Consider the following 23,746-nt stretch of genomic DNA (forward strand, 5'->3'; position numbering starts at 1 on the left):
AAGGCTTCTGGAAAACCTGGGTGATAAATATTCTAGAAGTCCACAGTGATAAGCTATTCTGAATGATGCCTGTCAGCAGCTGCATAGTCCTTAGCCCTAGGAGATGGTCCTATACATAGATCAAGACAGCCCTATTGCCCAGGTAACAAACATTTATTTCACTGAAGCTCAGCATGCAGGACTCTTTCTTGGTTTGATGAGATTAGCTTTATATAGATCACAAAAAAATATCCCAAGGCTTATGTCTTTGTTATTAATTATTAAACATGCTTTGCCCATTTCTCTATCACATTGCATTATGGTGAGTTCTGTGCAATCCTATCTCCCCTGCAAGACTAGAAGCTCCTTTGTTCAAGGAATAGTGCAGTTTATTCTGATATTTTCCTTGTCTAGTCCAGCATCTGGCATATAGTAAAGATTCCATGAATGCTTATTGAAAGACTGTCAAACCTTTTGCCTGCAATACTTTGTTTTTCATCATTCAGTTTTTTTATTTTCCAGTTAACAATTTCTCTTAATTTCTTTTAGCCATTTTATATACTCAGAGAACTTTAGGCATACTTTGATAGTTGCCATTGCTTCTATTGATCCTGAGAGTGGGCCTGGTATTTCTGTTATGGTCTGGAGAGCAGACACATGTGCTGTTTGGGTCTCTGTACCTTCTTTTGAAGACTCTTCTGAGTAATGAGTCTACCCTTTAATTCTAGTGCAAGTTGTGTTCAGGGGCCATCATGTCCCCATGTCTGAAGTCTAGCCTAGACACTGACTTGACAGCTAGTCCCTTCTTCTCCTCACCAGGTACTCATTTGAATCACAAGCCCCAAATCTACATGAAGTTCCTTGGTCAGCCTCTGCTCCCCTGCTCTCTATGACTGTCTGATTCGACTTCATCACAAGGGCATAATTATTTCTATGTGTGACATCCAAATATTATAGCCTTATTTCCTTTTGCCCCACTATTTTCTTGGCTTAGAGACTATAGATTCATACAACTTCTTAGATGTTTTGGTGGAGCTAAGTAAGGACAACAAGGATGGCAGAAATTCACATAGATGCCTCATAAACTGAATCCTAGTTTTCCTGAGTCTTAGGTGATTCTGACTGTTTAAAAGTTGAAGCTAGAATTCCTTCAGCAAGTCCTTCACAAGCTGACTCCATCTCACCCTTCTGGTCTTATCTCTCCATTTCCTTTCTTGTACCCCACTGTCAGCACACAGTCACTTTTCATTTCCTGAACATTCCTCTTACTTTCATACATGTGAATACATTATTACTTCTCTTTGAAATTATTTTCCTATAAAAACTTGCCCATCAGATAATCTCTTCTTGTAAGTGTTTTAAGACCAGTCCAGATTACAGATCATCTCCTCTCTGAAGATTTCTGACATCTCCAATGAAGTTTCTCTTTGTTTCTCTCTCTCCTATTTCCCTTCAATTGTCAATACATCACTTGATGTGTAGAAGTGAAACTATATATTTTTTTAAAGATTTCTTTTTGATGTGGACCGTTTTTAAAGTCTTTATTGAATTTGTTACAATATTACTTCTGTTTTATGTTTTGGTTTTTTGGTTGCCCAGCATGTGGGATCTTAGCTTCCTGACCAGGGTTAAACCCGCACTCCCTGCATTGGAAGGTGAAGTCTTAACCATTGGAAGTGGTTAAACTAGGGAAGTTCCAAATCCGAATTTTTAAATGTTTGCCTTTGTCACTAGAGTTTGAGTTTTTTGAAGCCAGGCAATAAGGTTTCTTTTCATTTTTGTTTCCCCAGACCCAGTCTACCACCTGGTTCATCCACATTGCCCATTACTTGCTTTCTGGATTAATGGCGGCTGAACTGACCTGGGAGGATCTTGGGATGTGCCCTCAAATGACTGTTAACATGGCTGACAAGATTGCTAGGATCTCTAATTAAACTGTCAGTGGTCACCATCTTTAATAAACAGTTTTGCTAGAAACTGGGATAAATTAAGTTTCTGGGAGAGGAAATCTGTTTTCTCCCTCATTCTGAGGCTACTTTTCCTGTCCACACAGTGATTTATGACTTGGTATGTCATGTATAAACAGATTCCAACAGAGAGTCCAGATTGAGAAATTCTCATGCTCTTAAGAAGGAAGGAAGGGATTATAGGGAAAAATGTATGTCCTTGATTCTGTTTTTTTTCTAAAGGACCCTCTTCACTAAGCAGAGAGCCACAAGGAAACCAAGAGGTCAGTGAAAACTCCTTGGCCCACACTACTCTTCAACCTCTTCTTCAGGCATATCCCATCCTTGTTTGTTTAATTATCCATAAAAATAGGGCCAGCACTTCACCCAGGGACTTTATTTAAAGCTTCCAGACTCCTAGTTGGATGCTGCTTCAGTTCCTCTCTTTTCCTCCTCCGCAAGGGGCAGGTCTCCGGGAGCCAAGGACATGGGGCTCAGCTCCTCACAGTCCTGCTTAGAGTGCTAAGAGCCTCAGAAAACCAGTCCCCAGACTGTCAGGAAAGCTTCCTGCCAATGGCCCGGAGCAGAGCATCCTTGGCCTCTTTGTTCCTCAGGGTGTACACCACAGGGTTCAGTAGTGGGGTGACGACAGTGTAGGTCACTGAGATCAGCTGATCCTCATCCTTGCTGTTCTCTGACTTGGGCTTGAGGTAGGCAATGGAGGCACAGCCATAGTGGACAATGACCACAGTGAGGTGGGAGGCGCAGGTGGCAAAGGCCTTCTTCCCACCTTCAGCTGAGGCAATTTTAAGGATGGTGGAGATGATGAGGACGTAAGAGATGAAGACCAGACCCATAGGCACAACGAGCACGAAAACACTGATGATCAAAGTCAGTATCTCATTGACAGTCGTGTCAATGCAGGAGAGCTCCATCACAGGCCGGATGTCACAGAAGAAGTGGGCCACCTTTGTGGCACAGAAGGGTAACCTGAATACAGATGTTACCTGTGTCATGGCCACAATCAGCCCGATGCTGCAGGCCCCCCACACCAGCTGGATGCACACCCTCCTGTTCATGATAACTGTGTACCTCAAGGGACGGCAAATGGCCACATAGCGGTCGTAGCCCATCGCTGTGAGCAGGAAGCAGTTAGTGATCCCAAAGGTTACAAAAAAGAACATCTGTGTGGCACAACCTGCCAATGAAATGGACTGGCTCATACCCACAAGGCTGGACAGCATTCTTGGAAGGATAACTAGTGTATATATAGTCTCTGAAGTGGACAGCATGCTGAGGAAGAAGTACATGGGGGTATGGAGATGATGATCGATTCGGATAATGATCACGATAATTATATTACCTGCTAGGGTTAAGATGTACGGTGCAAGAAACATCACAAAAAGAGTGAGCTGGTGCTCGTGGAAGCTGGAGAAACCTTGTAAAACAAACTCAGTGGTGAGAGTGTGGTTCTCGCTCTTCATTGAGTGGCCACTAGATTGGAAGTGTAGAAGAATAAAAGTTACATAATCTCAGTAAAGCAATTTAATCCATTTCTGAAATTGAACTTTGTTCTCCTTTATTAACCTGGGGATACATTTTCCAGTGGCAGTGGAATACAGTTAATCTTTAGGTTTACTGATCTTCATTTAAAATATTTTTGTTCTGTGCCCATCCATTATAATACAATTTCCTATGCATGCTAGAATCATCTAAGTTTTTCCCCTGCACTGTATAACCATGTACATTCCCACTTCACTGTACTCTTCATCCTTGTCATCTGGAATGCTCTTCCTATCTTCCTCCTCTTAAGTAAATTGTCCTCAAGACTAATGCATGTCTTCTCCTCCATTAATGCATATTGTCCTCTGAAATTTTCATGTTTGGATTATTGTCATCCCTCTGTGCACTCTGTGGCTTTATACCTTTTACATCTGCGTATCTCACTGACTCAGGATTATGCATGAATTTGATGCTTGAAAACAACTTGTTTAGGGATTGACTGGAAAGTTCTTTTATTTCAGGGCTGTGAATCATCCCCTTGCACATCCTTTAGGAAATAAAAGCAAAGCAGATTCAGAAATGTTCATCTTGTTTTCAAGAAGGAAAAGGTGAATCTTAGCCAGCCACCATCAACACTGCTGTCTGAATGATGGAAGTTGGCTGACACTTCATAGCACTGACTCACGTATATTGTAAACCATGGTACATCTTCATTTTCCCTAAACTAGAAGGCAAATTTACAGCCAATACAACTTTGTGAGTAGGAATACACCTACTCTGCAGGGGTGAACAATCGTACCAGGGAAGATGCAGCAAATTCATGTGTCCTTCATCTAAAGTAAAAGCAGGCTCTGAATATAAAGAACAGAGTTACAGTAAACATACATCATTTTGTTGAAAGATGGGGCTCAGTCCAATTCATGTAATATTTCACATTTAGGTTCCTTTAGACAGTAAGCTCCTGTAGGCTATTTAAATTATATTCTGATTTCCTTATGCATATTCAGAAAAAGACTTTTTGCATAAAGTAAATCATATCAGTGAGGAAGCTTAGTAGACATAGAGACCTCCATCTAGTTCATAAAAACTTACTTAAGAGAAATTGAAGACCAGCTGTTAATCACTTACATTAAGAATGCTAAAAGAGAGTAAAGTTGCAACAGGAAATATTTCCCAATAGGGAAATTCATTTGACTTAAAATACATGGCTAAAGACAGTTATCTTCTGAGAGGCCTCTAGGCATAAACTAGGCAGTGGTCCAGCCAAGGGGTGGTATGGCACCTCTACTATGAAATAAAAAGTGTGTGTTAGAGCTTTTGATTGTTCTAATGATGGTCACGGATGCTGCTAGCAATTAGTGGTGCTAAATGTCCTGCAGTACATGTGATGATCCCACTCAAGGAAGAACTGTCCTATTCCAAATACCAATAGGGCTTCTCCCAAGAAACCCAGGGCTAGAGTGTCATCTGATTCTGGCTGAAGTCTAACTGTCTTGAGGTGGATGAATGGCTGCTATAACCTAATTAGTATCCACCACCCTATGGAGCCTATAATTCTTCCAAAAAAATCAAGGGCAAGACAAGCAAACATAAGCTAATGAAGACCTACCCCAGTTATAACAAGAACTGTTATACACCATAAGTTAAAGTCGTCCATGAGCAATAACACCCAAGTCAGTTCTTTTTCTAAAGAACACTTGCCTGTAACTGCCTAGAGCTGAGGCACAACAAGAGGGCTCAGCTCGAAGAGGCTGAGGAGTGAAGATGTAAGCGTCTGACTCTCTTGGCCTCAGGGTGCAGGTCAGGGAAGGGCAAGGTAACCAAAAAGAACTGTGACAGGTTGAGCGGGTAGCAGGTAAATACAAACTGGCAGGAACGTGGTCGGGCTTGGGAGCTGCAGGCATCCTTGACAGCCCCTGTGTGGAGAAGTCTTCAAAGCCAAAGAAGGAGTTCCCCCAGGAGCAGCCAGTGGGGCTCCTGGAGGTAACTCCCTGTAGACATCCTCAGAACCACACTGGGGCTGGGAGGATACAGACAGTAGGTTCCTGGGGGGCTCATTATGTGTAGGGCTCATTTACCCAATCCTAGGGATGGCATTTGGGGAGTCTGGGGAGAATTTTTGCTTCAAGGAGCAACAGAATTAGAGGAAGCTGGTTTATTTAGTTCACTGTAACTTGTTCAAATAAGCACATTATTATTGGCCAGTTAACACAGTTGGTTAGTGTGGTATTAATAATAAAATAATGAATAAGTACATTGTGCTTTTTTACATATGTGCCTTGGAAATCCATAGTTTACAAATCTAGGCAGCTCAAGCTTGGAGCCATATTACTTTGGATCTCATGAATTTTAACTCCCCTCCCTTTTTTTTATAGGGAGGATTTCTACCCAGGGTTCTCTCTTTGGAATGAAAGTAGTCAAATATGGCCATGGTTCTGCAGAGAACAGTTCATGCTGCCTGTCTTTCTGCCCCTGTGACATTCAGAATTGGGAGACATTGTCTTTAGATCCAGGGATCCTCTCTTGGGGGTTAGGAAACAGAGATGAGCCTCTGAACATTGTTCTCATTACTCAGATTACCTCCTCCTCTCCATTTGGCAAACTTCTACTAGTTTGTCGAGTTTCAGCCTCAGAATTTACTTTTCACTGAAGACTTTCCATGAGTTAGTTTATTGCTTCTATAACATTGTCTTTCTTTAAAATGAGGTATTATCTATGTCCATTCATTCTTGGAGCACTAAGCATATGCTGGACCTTGTGCTCATTGCTGGGCAAACAGCAGTGGATGAGATGCTTTATAAACCTTTGAAGGGCTCACTGTTTAGTTACACTAAAGTCACTAAGTCATGTCTGATTCTTTGCAATCCCATGGACCGCAGTATGCCAGGCTTCCCTGCCCTTCACTATCTCCCAGAGTTTGCTCAAACTCATGTCCATTGAGTTGGTAATGCTGTCCAACCATCTCAACCTCTGTTGCCCACTTTTCATTCTGCTCTCAATCTTTGCCAACATTAGGGTCTTTTCCAATGAGTCGGTTCTTTGCAACAGGTAGCCAAAGGATTGAAGCTTCAGCATCAGTCCTTCCAATGAACATTCAGGGATAATTTCCTTTTGGATTAACTGGTTTGATCTCCTTTATGTCCAAGGGACTCTCAAGAGTCTTCTCCAGCGCCACAGTTCAAAAGCATCAATTCTTCAGTACTCAGCCTTCTTTATGGTCCAACTCTCACATCCATACGTGACTACTGGAAAAATCATAGCTTTGACTAGATGAACCTTTGCTGGCAAACTGATGCTTCTGCTTCTTAATACATTGTCTAGATTTGTCATAGCTTTTCTTCCAAAGAGTAAGTATCTTTTAATTTCATGGCTGCAGTCAGTATCCACAGTGGTTTTGGAGCCCAAGAAGATAAAATCTGCCACTGTTTCCATGGCTTCCCCATCTATTTGCCATGAAGTGATGGGACCAGATGCCATGATCTTTGTTTTTTGAATATTGAGTTTTAAGCCAGCTTTTTCACTCTTCTCTTTCACCTTCGTCAAGAGGCTCTTTAGTTCTTCTTCGCTTTCTGCCATTAGAGACTGCATATCTGAGACTGTTGATATTTTTCCTGGTAATCCTTATTCAAGCTTGTGCTTCATCCAACCTGGTATTTCCCATGATGTACTCTGCATGTAAGTTAAATAATCAGAGTGGCAGTATACGTTGTTGATGTACTCCTTTCAAGAACCCCATGAACAGTATGAAAGAGCAAAAAGATATGACACCAGAAGATGAGCCCCCCAGCTTGGTAAAGAGTGGAGAAATAGCTCCAGAAAGAATGAAGAGGCCAGGCCAAAGCAGAAATGATGCTCAGTTGTGATATATCTGGTGGTAAAAGTAAAGTTCAATGCTATAAAGAACAATATTGCATAGGAATCTGGAATGTTAGGTCTATGAATCAAGGTAAATTGGATGTGGTCAAGTAGGAGATGGCAAGAGTGAACATCAACATTTTAGGAATCAGTGAACTAAAATGGACAGGGAAAGGTGAATTTAATTCAGATGACCATTATATATACCACTGTCATCAAGAATCCCTTAAAAGATTACTAAATGGAATAGTCCTCATAGTCAACAAAAAGAGTCCAAAATACAGTACTTGGGTACAATCTCAAAAAGAATAATCTTAGTTTGTTAACAAGGCAAACCATTCAACATCACAGTAATCTAAGTCTATGCCCCAATCACTAATGCCAAAGAAGCTGAAGCTGAGAAGTTCTACAGACCTGCAAAACCTTCTAGAACTAACACCAAGAAAAGATGTCCTTTTAATTTTAGGGGGTTGGAATGCAAAACTAGGAAGTCAAGAGATGCCTGGAGTAGCAGGCAAGTTTGGCCTTAGAGTACAAAGTGAAACAGGGCAAAGGCTAACAGAGTTTTGCCAAGAGAGCACACTGGTTATAGCAAACACCCTCTTCCAACAACACAAGAGAAGACTCTACACATGGACATGATCAGATGGTCAACACCAAAATCAGATTGATTATATTCTTTGAAACCAAAGATGGAGAAGCTGTATACAGTCAACAAAAACAAGACTGGGAGCTGACTGTGGCTCAGATCATGAGCTCCTCATTGCAAAATTCAGGCTTAAATTGAAGAAAGTAGGAAAAACCACTAGGCTATTCAGGTATGACCTAAATCAAATCCCTTATGATTATACAGTTATAAGTGATAGACAAGTAGACTGAAATAATGCCACAAGTAAGTGGGACAGGAAGAAGATGGTTCTTGATTAGACTCAGGTTGATTACAGAAAAATATGTTGTAGGTAAAGTAAGACCAGTCTATACAAAAAATTTTAGATCGGCTTCCCAGGTGGCACAGTGGTAAAGAAGCCACCTGCCAAGCAGCAGACACAGGAGTTGTGGGTTCAATCCTTGGGTTGGAAAAATCCCACAGAGTAGGAAATGGCAACCCACTTCAGTAGTCTTGCCTGGAAAATTTCATGGACAGAGGAGCCTGGTGGACTATAGTCCATGGAGTCGCAAAGAGTAGGTACAGCTGAACACACACACAGAGACTTCATCACTTTTAAGGGCCTTTCAAATTATTATTTCACTTATCCCTCCTGTTCATGGGCTTCACTGTCCTTAGCAACTTGTCTCTAAAGGACCACCAGCCCTCATCAGCTACCCTGTACCCTCTTCTTGTTTCTCTGGTGATTTTGTTCCATGCTGGTAAAAAAAAAAAGATACTCAGCACTGGAATTTTATAGATTGATTTGGAAGCAGTACAAAGATGGATTTGAGGTTGGTGAAAAGAAGCAGCGTGGTTGCTGACACAACAGGTCAGGCCAGAGATAATTGGGATTGATCTATATGGGTTGACAATGGCCCATAAGAGAGGGAGAGGTAGGACAGACATATGAGGAAAACCAAGAGGGCTTATAACTGAATCAATGTATGGAGCAAGGGAGAAGAAAGAACGAATCATTATATAAACTACTCCCATCAGGTTCATTCACATCAGTTCCCTGATTATTCATAATATGCATAGCTTTTTGTAATAACTGATAAATCAAATAAATGATCTTTATATTAAATTATCATTAGGTATGATTGGTGGCTATAGGATCTCAGCAGCAAGAGTAGAACTGAGCAAAATAGCCCAGTGCTTTATGATGCCATTGCTTTGGGACAAATCAGGAAGATTTTGGAGATGGGGCCCTTGGTAGATGGTATAAAAATGTGGTGCCGGGGAAAAAGAGGTTTTCAGCTTCTGAGTCAACTAATATTTATTGAATACTTTCACACTTTTTTGTCTCACTTAATCCTCCAAATGACCCTATAAAGTCATTAGTACTATTTCATTTTACAGAGGATAAGTTATGAGGAATCTATTACTCCATCAACAGTAAGTCTATTGGTTCAGTTCAGTTCAGTCAGTCGTGTCTGACTCTTTGTGACCCCATGGACTGCAGCACGCCAGGTTTCCCTATTTGGTGCTAAATGGAAATGAATGTGTGGTGACTATAGAAACAAAACTGGGGAAACAGCCAAGAAGATCTGCTATAAACTGCTTAATTTGGGGACCATATTCAAGTAGTCCTAGTTTATGCATGCCATTCACAGTAGTTTAGGATCCCAGGTCTAAGCCCTCCTAATGATGTTTTAGGATTGTCAATGGGAGTCTTTCAGAGCCACGAATAGGACTCACAACAAGGTTAACTGAGGTCAGCATTGTGCCTGAGTGTCTTAGCTTGGGCTGCTATAACAGATATCACAGACCATGTGGCTTAAATGACAGGCATTTACTTCTCATTTCTGGAGCCTGGGAATCCAAGATCAAAGTGCTAGAATATTTGATTCCTTGGTAAGACTTTTCTCTCTGGATTGCAGATGGCTGCCTTTTCTCTGTGTCCTCACATGGTGGAGAAAGAGTGGTAGAGAGAGCCCTTTATCTCTTCTTAAAGGACCCTAATGCCATCACTTCACTTCATGACAAGTAGATGGGGAAACAATGGAAACAGTGACAGACTTCATTTTCTTGTGCTCCAAAATCACTGCAGATGGTGACTGCAGCCATGAAATTAAAAGACGCTTGCTCCTTGGGAAAAAATCTATGACAAACCTAGACAGCATATTAAAAAGCAGAGACATTAATGACAAAGGTCTGTATAGTGAAAGCTATGGTTTTTCCAATAGACATGTATGGATGTGAGAGTTGGAACATAAAGAAAGCCGAGCACCAAGGAATTGATGGTTTTAAATTATGGTGCTGGAGAAGACTCTTGAGAGTCTCTTGGACAGAAAGGAGATCAAACCAGTCAATCCTAAAGGAAAAATCAATCCTGAATATTCATTGGAAGGACTGATGCTGAAGCTGAAGCTCCAATATTTTGACCACCTGATGCGAAGAAGTGCCTCATTGGAAAAGAGCCAGATTGAAGGCAAGAGGAGAAGGAGACAACAGAGAATGAGATGGTTGGATGGCATCACCTATTCGATGGACGTGAGTTTGATAAAGCTCTGGGAGTTGGTGATGGACAGGGAAGCCTGGTGTGTTGCAGCCCATGGGATTACAAAGAGTCAGACAAGACTAATTGACTGAACTGAGCTGAATCCCATCAGGAGGACCCCACTCACCATCTTGACCTCATCTAAACCTACTTCTGGCAGGCTCTGTCTCCAAATCCCATCACATAAGAGCTTAATCTCTACAATATGGGGCTGGTGGTAGGGGGACACAGTTCAATCCATAGCACTCAACTTATATATACTTTCAGACTATCCCTGTCTCCATTTTTTTGGATGTGAATGCTCCAACAGTTCATATCTCCAGCTTGATGAGGGTTGGATAATAATAGTTGTACTACTTATAACAATTGATAGAAAAAAAGGTTCCTGAAAAGAGAACTACGAATTTAGTAATTTGTGCTTTCAAATAATTTATGGCACATTTAAAAATAGTCACACATGTCTATGTAAGTATTTATACATCCTACTTATGAAGGTTGACTGCATACATGAATTCTCAGACTCCTTGCCATGTCTCTGAGGCACCAAGGAGAGAAGTGAGAAAGACTGATGCTCTGAGTATTTGTTCAGACCCGTCAGCGGGTTGGGCACAGGTCAAGGGACTCTGGGTAGGGACATAGAAAGGCAGCTGAGTGGTTTATTATGACATGACAGGTGTATCCAGGAAGTAACTCTTGGAAGACCCTGGAGGATAGTTAGTGCCTTTTACTGTAACATGGGATCAAAGACTAGAGGGGAAGCCTATTTACAAACTCAGGACCTCCTGGGAAGAGGGAACTCATTCTATGAATGACAACTCTGTTGTTAAAACTTCTGCTAAAACTGTCCCTTCAGAGTGAGATAAAAAACAGCATTGGGGTGCTGGGTTGTAGAGCCAATAGCCATCCCACTTCCTGCTACCTGGAGACATTATGTGTCTGTAACCATTTTGACTCCTCACAATAACCTTGGGTGGTTGATAATTGTCAGCCCCGCTGTGTAGATAGGACACAAAAGCCAGGGAGGTTAAGTGACTATCCCTAGGACACATGCTTATAATATAGGACCCAGGATTGGGGCGCATGCTGCTCTGGCCCAAAAGGCTGTACTCCATCTACAATCTTGCACTTTCTCAGCATCTTCTCCTTGAGGCTGTCAGCATTTTGAAAGGGGGGAACAGGAACAAAAATAAATGTGGGTATGATGTTGGGTACAGAGGTTAATGATCTAATAGTCCAGGTACCTGTTTTCTCCAGTGGACTTTGACCCACTTGAGATTTCCTTTTGTCCTTTCATCTTTGGAACTGTGCTAAGTGGAGAAAGGATAACCAAGATATCTGAGGAGAAAGTATGCTATAATACATGATCTCTGAACTTCCAGACTGATTTTCCAAGATCCAAGGACATTCAAATAAGATTTGAGATGTGTATAAATCCACAATGTATGGAGCTCCTTCTTCTACTAGTCTTTAACAACTATAAAGGAGAAAGCCAGTTCAAATAATCATCATGAGATCATAATGCAGCTATAAATTCTGGGGTGAATTGCTTGTTTTTAAATCTTGATTCTGCCACATACTAGCAATATGACCTTAAGGAATTTACTTAATCTTTTCAGGTCTCAGTTTTCTTGTCTGTAAAATAAGTTTAATAAAACACCTTATAAATTTACAGTGAGGATTAAATGAGTCAAGTGAGTAAACTTATGCCTGCTCTTTAGGAGATATTCAATACATTCACCAAAAAGGGATATCACCAAGGTGTATGTGGCAGGGGGTGGCGGGGGTGGAACGACCTAGGAGTAATGAAATAAAAAAAGAAAAAAGGGAGAAGGACTGTCTGCTGATGCTAATTGTGTTTTAGCTGTCCACAGATTTCTTCCTTCCTTCCTTTCTTCTTTCTGTTCTTTTTTTTCCTGGCCATGTTGTATGGCATGTGGGATCTTAGTTCCCCAACCAGGGATTGAACTAGTGCTCTTGCCTTGGGAGGACAGAGTCTCAATCACTGGACAACCAGGGAAGTCCCCCTTTCTTCATTCTTTTAATAGTTATTGAGTAGTTACTATGTACTGGGCACTGTTTTAACTGCAACAGATGCAGAGAAGACACTCAAAGAGTGACATCTGAGTGATGATATGGGTGTCACCTGGTTCGGGTGGGGGTTCTCTGAAGCAGAGGCTGCAACAAGGGCCCAGGTGCAGGTGATCGGTTATGGAGTATCCTCCGAGGAAAGGGGGTGAGGGCCGCAGGGTGGGATGAGGGGAGAGCTGAGCAAGGCTGCGGGCTCACTTGAGTCTAACTTCAGCCTGATTCAGTGGAGGACTCTACAATTACACTCTAAAGTTGGTCCCATCTTGAAACTATGTCAGTGGCCTTTGTACCTTCTGTTTAGCCAGGCCTTGGCTGTAGACCGTCCCTTGTAAGGGGTGGGTGTGGGGTATATGTCACATCTAAGAAAGTTCCCTTTCAGCCAATGGCAAATCCTCAGAGAGGAGGGCAGCTATGAGGTGTCAGCACTCCAGCATTCACAAGGCTGGATATGGGTGGGCCAGCCCAGTAGAGGAGACCTGGGCAGAGCATTGATAAGGTTTTTTATAGGACCCAGGCCCTTTGGAGAAAGGGGAATGGATATGAAGATGAGGGCTCTTCTTTTGCAATTTTCAGATATACAGAAAGCCATTTTTATGGTTGTTGCTTCGGCTGCTCAAAATTTACACTTCTCAACCAGTTTGTAAGTTTGCCATCAGAGTCTGTGTCTGACATAGCTTTCTAGGGTTTATATATGTAGTAACAGGCACAGGGTAGATCATTAATGGAGTGATTTTGTAAGAAATTATAGTGGAAAATATAGCATAGGAAGTGTTGCATGTAAATAATGGAGAACTTGTTATTTCATGTCCCTGATTTTCATGCTGAGGCCAGGTTTAGATTATATAGATTCCTCTGTTATGATACCGTATTTTCTTCCCACCCACACTGCTGGTTTACAATCCTTATGCCAAGGGTAACAAAAGCAATGTCTAACATTATAGTACAGCACCTGAATATGCTTTATCTTATCTAATTTCTATCAAGCATGGTATACCCATCTATCAGTCTTGGAAAATCCATCCATCAATTCCTTCATTTTAATCTTTGCCTTCTTGTTTCACTCTATTCCTCTGATTTCCCAGATGCTTCCCAGATTAGGTACCTGGAGCCCTCATACTATCTCTTATTTGATTAGCTCCCTCACTGCCACACCTCATCAAACATTTAAAATTTTAATGTTACTGAGAATGACTAACACCTAAGAGAGGGACTTCCTGCCCAAAGCTCTGAGCAAGGCATCCTTGACCTCTTTGTTTCTGAGGCTGTATACAACGGGGTTTAGGAGCGGGGTAATGACAGTGTAGGTTACAGAGATCAGTCTGTCCTGCAGGGAGTTTTGTGATTTGGGTTTTAGGTAGATGAAGGAGGTACAGCCATAGTGGACAATGACTACTGTGAGGTGTGAGGCACATGTGGCAAAAGCCTTTTTCCTACCCTCAGCAGATGCCATCTTGAGGATGGTGCAGACAATCAGGACATAGGAGATAAAGATCAAGACCATGGGCAGAACAAGGACGCACAGACTGATGAGCAAAGTGATCAATTCTTTGATGGTGATATCAGCACAAGCAAGCTTCATTAGGGGCCGGATGTCACAAAAGAAGTGGGAGATGACACTGGCATCACAGAAAGGCAAGCTGAACACAGAGGATACTTGAATGGTGGCTGTGCTCAAGCCAATGCTCCAGGATCCCCCTGCCAGTTGTATACAAGTCTTCTTGCCCATGATGACTGAATATCGTAGGGGGTTGCAGATGGCCACATAGCGGTCATACCCCATGGCTGTGAGCAGGAAGCAGTTGTTGACACCAAAAGTGAGATAGAAGAAGAGCTGAGTGGCACAGTCTGGAATAGAGATAGCATGTTGGGGGCTGAGGAGACTGAACAGCATTCGAGGGATGATGGCCACTGTGTAACAGGTCTCAGAAATGGACAGCACACTCAGGAAGAAGTACATCGGTGTGTGAAGCTGATGGTTGAGGCAGATGACTGTCAAGATGATAGCATTGCTGGCAAGGGTCAACAGGTACAAGACCAAAAAGACCACAAAGAGGATGAGTCTGGGCTGCCATCCAAAAATGGAAAAGCCTTCAAAGGTAAACTCTGCCACAGCTGTGAAATTAGGTCTTGGCATTGAGAATCTGGGTCTGAAAGAGATGAAGTGAGATGGTTGAACATCCAGGCTGGAAACAGTTTACTGGTCCAGGGCCATCATCAGCCACGAGCAGGGATTCACAGTGGGCGTAGCTCTGGGTTACAGAAGCTCTCAGCATTCAGACACTGGCCAAGTCTGTGAAGACCTCTTAGGATACTTGGGGGCCTGGCATTGGAGGCAGATATAGTAGGGATGGAAGAGAGAAGATATGTAAAGGGAGTAGTGAAAACACCTAAAAAGCTTGGTTAGAAGTTGAAAGGTGGAGAGGTAGGTAGATGGACCAGAAAAATAGATTGAATGATAGACCAGAGCAGACACAGCCCTGGAACTCCATCCAGAGTCATCTGTTTAGACCAGCAATGGTCTAAACATGTTAGAGACATAGTGTAAAGGTGTATGCATACAGAGAGAATCCAAGCCAGGGACAGAAACCTACTTAAGTCATACTTCTGAGAGGTAAGAGGCCAGCTCCAACTCTGGTCAGAAGGGCTTGGACAATAAAGATACATAGCACTACTTGCTTTCATGGTTCAAATTAAATTCAAAATAGCTAATGTCTACAAGACTTCCCTTGTAGCTAAGCCAGTAAAGAATCTTCCTGCAATGCAGGAGACCCAGGTTCAATCCTTGGGTGGGGAAGATCCTCTGGATAAGGAAATAGCAACCCATTCCAGTATTTTTGCCTGGAGAATCCCATGGACAGAGGAGCCTGGCAGGCTATAGTTCACAGGGTCGCAAGAATCAGACATGACTTAGCATCTACTGGAATAAGGCCATGAGAAGAGAGACTACTTTTCTTTTTTAAAGTAATTATTACTTTTTTTATTTGAGATTCTAGTGTGTGGACCCAGGATGTTCTGTGATCTAGCGCTAACTCTTTTCTTTTCAGCCCTGCTTTCTTTTTATGTTCTCCAAATACCATTTGTTCTAATACCCAAGTCTCCTTTCTTCTTTGTGGAATGTATCTGTAGTTTCTGCTGCCATTGTCTAGTCTGTAAACACAATAAAGAGACTGAAACTTATTAAGAGTTTGAAGTACCAGTAACTGTAAACAGATGAAAACAACAAAATATTAAACTTTATAGAAATCTCCAGCTTTAACCCCAGTGTAAGTCAAGGGATGCTTAATTTTTTGTGTGCTCATTTCATTTGTCTCTATTGGCTCATCTATAAAATTGAGGGGATAATATCTACTCATAGTGTTACTATGGAGATTACATGAATTACTGTATGTAAGTAGCCAAGCACAGTTCTTGATGCGTAATAGGCAAACAATACATTACATTTCTGTTTCTCTCTCTTCATCTGTTCTCCCCAACCCCACTCTGCCTGATTCTGGGTTCTATTTGCATGTGAGACCCACCTAAACACACATATATTTATTCTCCCTTTCTTCCTCCCTCCCCCATTTCCCTCTCTCTCATTCTCTCTCACTCTCTTTCTCTTGTGTTTGGGGATGATTTTTGTCATGAATTTCTTCAAGCTCTATTAATTGAAAAGTCCAATCCTCACTTTCCCTTCCTCTCCAACTCTAGATTCACAATGGGGTTGGGCATAGGGCTGGTCTATTTTCAGAAGTAAGGCCAGCTCCTCTTACTTCACATGTGACCTTACAAACATTTCTTCATCTCTTGGGCTTCAGTTTATTCACCTGTAAGATGAACACAGTACTAATAACTATCTCAGAGGACTGATAAAGGATTACATGGGAAGATGCCCACACGGCATTTGGCAGAGGCCCCAATGTAGATCATGCCATCAATAAATGGTAACTGTTGGGAAAGGTGAGCACAGATTTCAAAGGTTATTGTGTTATCTTCCCTTCTCCTCTCCCAAGCCTGACTTCAAGAAGGTGGTTGGTCTCCATCTAGCTAATACTTGTGGCACAGCTTGCAGATTAGAGGATGTTTTTCTGTCTTTTGGAGACGTGAGGATAAGGAGGTAGTGGGGGAGGAAACACAATATTCAAGGAGGGGAGATAATCCCAAGGATCAGAGGAGGATCTGCATTGGGTTGGAATGGAAAAGCCACTCCCAATGCAGCAATACTACAGGCGTGCCTGTGTCCAGGACCTCTGCCTTGAACTCCTACACTCATGGACCCAATATTTCAGCCAGCCAGCCAGCCTTTCACTGACTCTCCCTTCCTGGCCTCTGTATGATATCTGGGGCAGGACTAGGTGGGGACTTCTGTGTTCAGGGAATATATTTTTTCTAGAATAGAGGGGGAAAATTAGGTTTGCTCAACCAGAATCAGATGTTCCATTTTTCTTCTTCAGTCCCTACAGGCCAGGAATGTGATAGAGGGCTGAGGGGAGAAGATGGGACTTGATGCCCCCAATTACCATGCTTCATTCATATATGTTGAGATTCAGCTAAGTTTTTTGAAACTTCTGAGATTTTTATATAACTAATGCCCAAACAACACTTCATGCCTGACTTTTTAGTATTTATAATGGTCTTTATTTCCCAAGGGTTGTGACACAGCCATACATTCATTTTTCCACTTGACAATATTCCTAGGAAAGAAAATAAGAAGGTGACAGTCCATGAGGCAAGGGTCATAAAGCTACATCTAGCCAGACGAGAATCATGCTTCACTGAGTCATGGGATGTAACTTACATCTCACAGGCAGGGCTGAAGCACTGTCTTCTAGGAGAGTAAGACTTGTGAGGATAGAACAAGGACTGGCAGGATTCCTGCTGTGTGTGGCAGACAAGGCTCCCAGAGAATCTTCTGAAAGGGAGGACTAAAAGAAAAATACAGAGTCCACCAGGGTCAGTTTGTTCATTCCTTTCTCTGATTGGTCAGATCTGGGAGTAACAAATAGAAAGCTATATCAGCTCTCCTGTGTCTCCTCACAGCCCTATTCCTTTCATCTGGATTGCAGTCTGTCAGAGAGGACAATTCTCTTGTGCCCCAGGACTCTGGGGTCCCTCTCCCCAAAGTCACAGTGACTGTCCCCAAGGTAACATTCACAAGATCCAAACACTGTGACGTCTGGGGATCTCATTAACAATGGGGCTCATCAACCCGCTCATGTAGATAGTATGTAGGTGTCAGGGAGGAAGAAATTGTCCTTTCAGGTTCTTCTAGTGGTCTAAGAATTAAAGTGATGTGAGACAGATTAACATGAGAAAATCAAACAAGTTTTAATGACATGTGTATATAAAAGAAGTGGGTTCCCCAGTGGCTCAATGGTAAAGAATCTGCTTGTAGTGCAGGACAGATGGGTTTCATCCCTGGGTGGGGAAAATTCCCTGAAGAAGGAAATGGCAACCCACTTCAGTATTCTTGCCTGGGAATCCCATGAACAGAGGAGCCTATTGGCTACAGTCCATGGGGTTGCCACTGAGTTGGACATGACTGAGCAGCTAAACAACAACAAAAATGTATGAGGAGAAACCCAGGAAAACTGAGTAACTTGCCAAAATGTCCAAAAACCTCACCTTAAATACCAACTTCAACCAAAGACAAAAAAGAATGCTGCAGGTAGAGATTTGGGACTTCAAAGGGGAGAAAGACAATCCACATAGAAAAGCAAAAGTTTAGTAAATCAATGTGTGCTGGGCCTTGCAAAGACAATGGAATGCAGAAAGAAATTTTAATGAACAGACATTCCTAGGTTCCCCCTGTCTACTGCCTGATTCATACTACAGTTATCTATGGTGATGGCTCCTTTCCTGGAACCTGTCCTTGATCTACATTCTTTAAGGCAGTTGGGGGAAGGTCAAATATTCTTCCTGAGTCTTTTGAGACTTAAGTGTTTTCAGCTCAAAATAATCTGCATGCCAGAGAGACATTTTGGGGTGGCATGTTTTGCTCCCCTACATAGATGATTGAGGGTTTCCATAGGAACAGATTGTCTCATTAGACCATGGTCTTGCTCTGCTCAGTGGATGGAGGAGGAAGAGGAGCTCTTGACTCCATGAACATCATTGTAGAAAGGGTCTATGACATTGTGGAGCCCAACCATGTTTAAGGGTGCAGCTTTATTAGATAGGCCACTCAGGCTAAGGTCTCTGTACCCTCAGGGTCAAAGGATCTGACTCTGATGTCTCTTCCAGTTTGAAAGTTCTGGAAACTGTGAATCATTCATTCAGTGATTCCTTCAACAGATACTCATTATGTGATTCTCACATCAAGGTACATGGAACATAGCAGAACAAAGACATGACATCTGTTCTACACACTAGTCCTGCTGGTTTTTCCCATCAGACTGCAAGGCATTGAGAGAGTTAAGTCTTAGGTAAGTTGATAAGAAGTCAGGGGTCCTGGGGGAAGGGTAGGGGGAAGGGAGGGAGGAGGAGAAACGGGGGACAAGGAGGAGGAATAGGAGGACGAGGAAGGAGCTCTCTAGGAGGAGAAAAAGGTAAATTTTTTTTTCTACATTCCTTTGTCTTAAGCACATAAAACATTTGTTTTTTTAAAGCCCAAAGCTAATAATTACACAACAAAACAACTCATCTTGCTCAAGGATATGTTTTCCCTTAAACTCTGTATCAGTGATTATATAACCACAATGTATTGTGCTCCAGGACATGTTTCTGCTTGTTAAGAACCTTCTGACTAATCCTGTCGTCTTAAAATGTATACTACGGGACTGGGTCTGGTTCAGTTCAGCTCAATGCAGTCAGTCAGTCATGTCCGACTCTGCGACCCCATGGACTGCAGCACACCAGGCCTCCCTGTCCATCACCAACTCTTGGAGTTTACTCAAACTCATGTCCATTGACTCAGTGATGCCATCCAAGCAACTCATCTTCTGTTGTCCCCTTTTCCTCCCACCTTCAATCTTTCCTAGCATCAGTGTATTTTCCAGGGAGCCGGTTCTTCGATCAGGTAGCCAAAGTATTGGAGTTTCAGCTTCAGCATCAGTCCTTCCAATGAATATTCAGGACTGATTTCCTTTAGGATGTATGGTTGGATCTCCTTGCAGTCCATGGGACTCTCAAGAGTCTTCTTCAACACCATAGTTCAAAAGCATCAATTCTTTGGCACTCGGCGTTCTTTATAGTTCAACTCTCACACCCATAGCTGACTAGTAGAAAAACCATAGCCTTGACTAGACGGACCTTTATTGGCAAAGTAATGTCTCTGCCTTTTAATATGCTGTTTAGGTTGGTCATAACTTTTCTCCCAAGGAGTAGCGTCTTTTAATTTCATGGCTGCAATCACCATCTGCAGTGATTTTGGAACCCCCCAAAATGAAGTCTGACACTGTTTCCACTGTTTCTCCATCTTTTGCCAAGAAGTGATGAGACAAGATGCCATGATCTTTGTTTTCTGAATGTTGAGCTTTAAGCCAACTTTTTTACTCTCCTCTTTCACTTTCATCAAGAGGCTTTTTAGTTCCTCTTTACTTTCTGCCATAAGGGTGGTATCATCTGCATATCTGAGGTTATTGATATTTCTCCTGGTAATCTTGATTCCAGCTTGTGCTTCATCCAGCCTTTTGTTTCTCATGATGTACTCTGCATGTAAGTTAAATAAGCAGGGTGACAATATACAGCCTTGACGTACTCCTTTTCCTATTTGGAAGCAGTCTGTTGTTCCACATCCAGTTCTAACTGTTGCTTCCTGACGTGCATAGAGGTTTCTCAAGATGCGGGTCAGATGGTCTGATATTCCCATCTCTTTCAGAATTTTCAACAGTTTATTGTGATCCACACAGTCAAAGGCTTTAGCATAGTCAATAAAGCAGAAATAAATGTTTTTCTGGAACTCCCCCGCTTTTTCAATGATCCAGTGGATGGTGGCAATTTGATCTCTGGTTCTTCTGCCTTTTCTAAAACCAGCTTGAACATCTGGAAGTTTACAGTTCATGTATTGTTGAAATCTGGCTTGTAGAATTTTGAGCATTACTTTATTAGTGTGTGTGATGAGTGACATTGTGTAGTAGTTTGAGCATTCTTTGGCATTGCCTTTCTTTGGGATTGGAATGAAAACTGACCTTTTCCAGTGCAGTGGCCACTGCTGCATTTTCCAAATTTGCTGTCACATTGAGTGCAGCACTTTCACAGCATCATCTTTCAGGATTTGAAAGAGCTCAACTGGAATTCCATCACCTCCACTAGCTTTGTTCATAGTGATGCTTCCTGAGGCCCACTTGACTTCACATTCCAGGATGTCTGGCTCTAGGTGACTGATCACACCACTGTGATTAACTGAGTCATGAATATCTTTTTTGTACAGTTCTTCTGTGTATTCTTGCCACCTCTTCTTAATATCCTCTACTTCTGTTAGGTCCATACCATTTCTGTCCTTTACTGAGCCCATCTTTGCATGAAATATTCCCTTGGTATCTCTAATTTTCTTGAAGAGATCTCTAGTCTTTCCCATTCTATTGTTTTCCTCTATTTCTTTGCACTGATCACTGAAGAAGGCTTTCTTATCTCTCCTTGCTATTCTTTGGAACTGTGCATTCAAATGGGTATATCTTTCCTTTTCTCCTCTGCTTTTCACTTCCCTTTTTTTCACAGCTATTTGTAAGGCCTCCTCTGCTGCTGCTGCTGCTAAGTCACTTTAGTCGTGTCCAACTCTGTGCGACCCCATCGACAGCAGCCCACCAGGCTTCCCCATCCCTGGGATTCTCCAGGCAAGAACGCTGGGGTGGGTTGCCATTTCCTTCTCCAATGCATGAAAGTGAAAATTGAAAGTGAAGTCTCTCAGTCGTGTCCGACTCGTAGCAACCCCGTGACTGCAGCCTACCAGGCTTCTCTGTCCATGGGATTTTCCAGGCAAGAGTGCTGGAGTGGGGTGCCATTGCCTTCTCCAGACAGTCTCCTCAGACAGCCATTTTTCTGTTTTGCATATCTTTTTCTTGGGGATAGTCTTGATCCCTGTCTCTTGTACAATGTCACGAACCTCTGTCCACAGTTCATCAAGCACTCTGTCTATCAGATCTAGTGCCTTAAATCTATTTCTCACTTCCACTGTATAATCATTAGGGATTTGATTAGGTCATACTTGAACGGTCTAAAGGAGATCAGGCCTGGGTGTTCATTGGAAGGACTGATGCTAAAGCTGAAACTCCAATACTTTGGCCACCTCATGAGAAGAGTTGATTCATTGAAAAAGACTCTGATGCTGGGAGGGATTGCGGGCAGGAGGAAAAGGGGATGACAGAGGATGAGATGGCTGGATGGTATCACTGACTCAATGAACATGAGTTTGAGTAAACTCCGGGAGTTGGTGATTGACAGGGAGTCCTGGCGTACTGTGATGCATGGAGTTGCAAAGAGTCGGACAAGACTGAGTGACTGAACTGAATGGTCTAATGGTTTTCCCTACTTTCTTCAATTTAAGTCTGAATTTGGCAATAAGGAGTTCATGATCTGAGCCACAGTCAGCTCCCAGTCTTTTTTTTTTTTTGCTGACTGTATAGAACTTCTCCATCTTTGGCCACAAAGAATATAATCAATCTGATTTAGGTGTAGACCATCTGTTGATGTCCATGTGTAGAGTCTTCTCTTGTGTTGTTGAAAGAGGGTGTTTGCTATGACCAGTGCGTTCTCTTGGCAAAACTCTATTAGCCTTTCCCCTGCTTCATTCTGTATTCCAAGGCCAAATTTGCCTGTTACTCTGTTTCTTGACTTCCTACTTTTGCATTCCAGTCCCCTATAATGAAAAGGACATCTTTTTTGGGTATTAATTCAGAAGGTCTTGTAGGTCTTCATAGAACCTTTCAACTTCAGCTTCTTCAGCATTAATGGTCAGGGCATAGACTTGGATTACTGTAATATTGAATGGTAAGTGGGTCTGGTAAGATCTTTCTATTTTTAGTTCTAATCCTGTTATCTTAAAATGTAAATTGTGGTAGTGGGCTTAGTAAGACCTTTGCAACATTAAGACGTTCTTTTGATTTACTGTAATAACCAACTGAAAAAGTAGATAGCTTCCTTGCTAAGACTAGCGGGGGTGGGGGGCACTCTCCATCCCCCTTCTGATGTCCGTGTCACAAGTGTTCTCTGTTCCTTTTTCACTTTAATAAAACTCTGCTACACAAAAGCTCTTGAGTGATTAACCCTGGTCCCTGGTCCTGAAGGTAAATCTTCTTTGGAGATCACAAAACTGACATCATTCACTGTAAGCTACATCGCTGTGCATTGCACAGGAAAACCTGAGCACTTTCTCCTTGAGTGAGATGAGAAGGAAGGCCCCCATTGCAGTTCTTCCTGCATTTGCCCTCTTTCTCTTTCCCAGTATTTAAGTATTTGCTTGGCTTCCCTCATGGCTCAGTCGGTAAAGAGTCTGCCTGCAATGCAGGAGACCCGGGTTTGATCCCTGGGTTGGGAAGATCCCCTGGAGAAGGAAATGGCAACCCACTCTAGTATTCTTGCCTGGAGAATCCCATGGACAGAGGATTCTGGAAGGCTACAATCCATGGGGTTGCAAGAGTCGGACATGACTGAGTGATGGTAGGCCCAGCCTTGTCTGCCTTTTATAATGTCAGCCTAAGATGGGCCTTTCCAGAGGTTGAAGGAGAATCAGATATCAATTCTACCAGGTTCCACTGGAACTTGGGTTCTTCTAATCCCTAGTTCTGGTACCCTGCTTATGCCTTTCTCTTAGAGACACCAAAAGTAGGAAAGGTTCCTTTCCTAAACACCAGTGGACTGAGAAATGAATACCTGAAAGCAAAGCAGTTCACTGTGGTGTCTTTGATAAGGCAAGTAAACTGAGAGAGGCTGACAGCATGGGATAGTTGCTAGGCATTTGGTTTAGTTCCACATAATCTCTTTCAAGGCCCTCAAACATTTATCCAAGAGAAACTGCAAATACTCAGGCTCATAAGCCATTAAGGTCCAGAGACCTAGAGCTAAGAAATAGATACATAGCATATTTATTACAACTTGGGAATGACTAGTGCATAGCCTCATTAGAACTGTTTGAAATCCTTTAGGGAGCAGCTGAAAGAGGGCTTAAAGCTTGGCAGCAGATCTTAGCAAGACTTTAAAATAATCATTAAATCTTGGACCTTATTAATCAATGTCCATTCTTCACAGTTTTTCTGGTAGCTCTGTTTAAATATGTATCTCTGAAATTAGAAATAGAAATGGAGTTGAAAC

General features: G+C 42.3%; 2 protein-coding genes across 2 annotated transcripts; both read right to left on the reverse strand.

Annotated features, from left to right (window-relative positions):
• Positions 1–2,479: 2,479 nt before the first annotated feature.
• On the reverse strand, positions 2,480–3,436 carry LOC109556683 (olfactory receptor 10J1). The gene has a single exon (XM_019958128.2). The coding sequence runs from the start codon at positions 3,407–3,409 to the stop codon at positions 2,480–2,482; it is 930 nt and encodes a 309-aa protein (XP_019813687.2). The 5' UTR covers positions 3,410–3,436.
• Positions 3,437–13,718: 10,282 nt separating this feature from the next.
• LOC109556967 (olfactory receptor 10J4) lies at positions 13,719–14,654 on the reverse strand. The gene has a single exon (XM_019958328.2). The coding sequence runs from the start codon at positions 14,652–14,654 to the stop codon at positions 13,719–13,721; it is 936 nt and encodes a 311-aa protein (XP_019813887.2).
• Between the last annotated feature and the right edge of the window lie 9,092 nt (positions 14,655–23,746).

This window comes from Bos indicus, chromosome 3, assembly GCF_029378745.1.
Source record: "Bos indicus isolate NIAB-ARS_2022 breed Sahiwal x Tharparkar chromosome 3, NIAB-ARS_B.indTharparkar_mat_pri_1.0, whole genome shotgun sequence".
Classification (NCBI taxonomy): Eukaryota; Metazoa; Chordata; class Mammalia; order Artiodactyla; family Bovidae; genus Bos; species Bos indicus.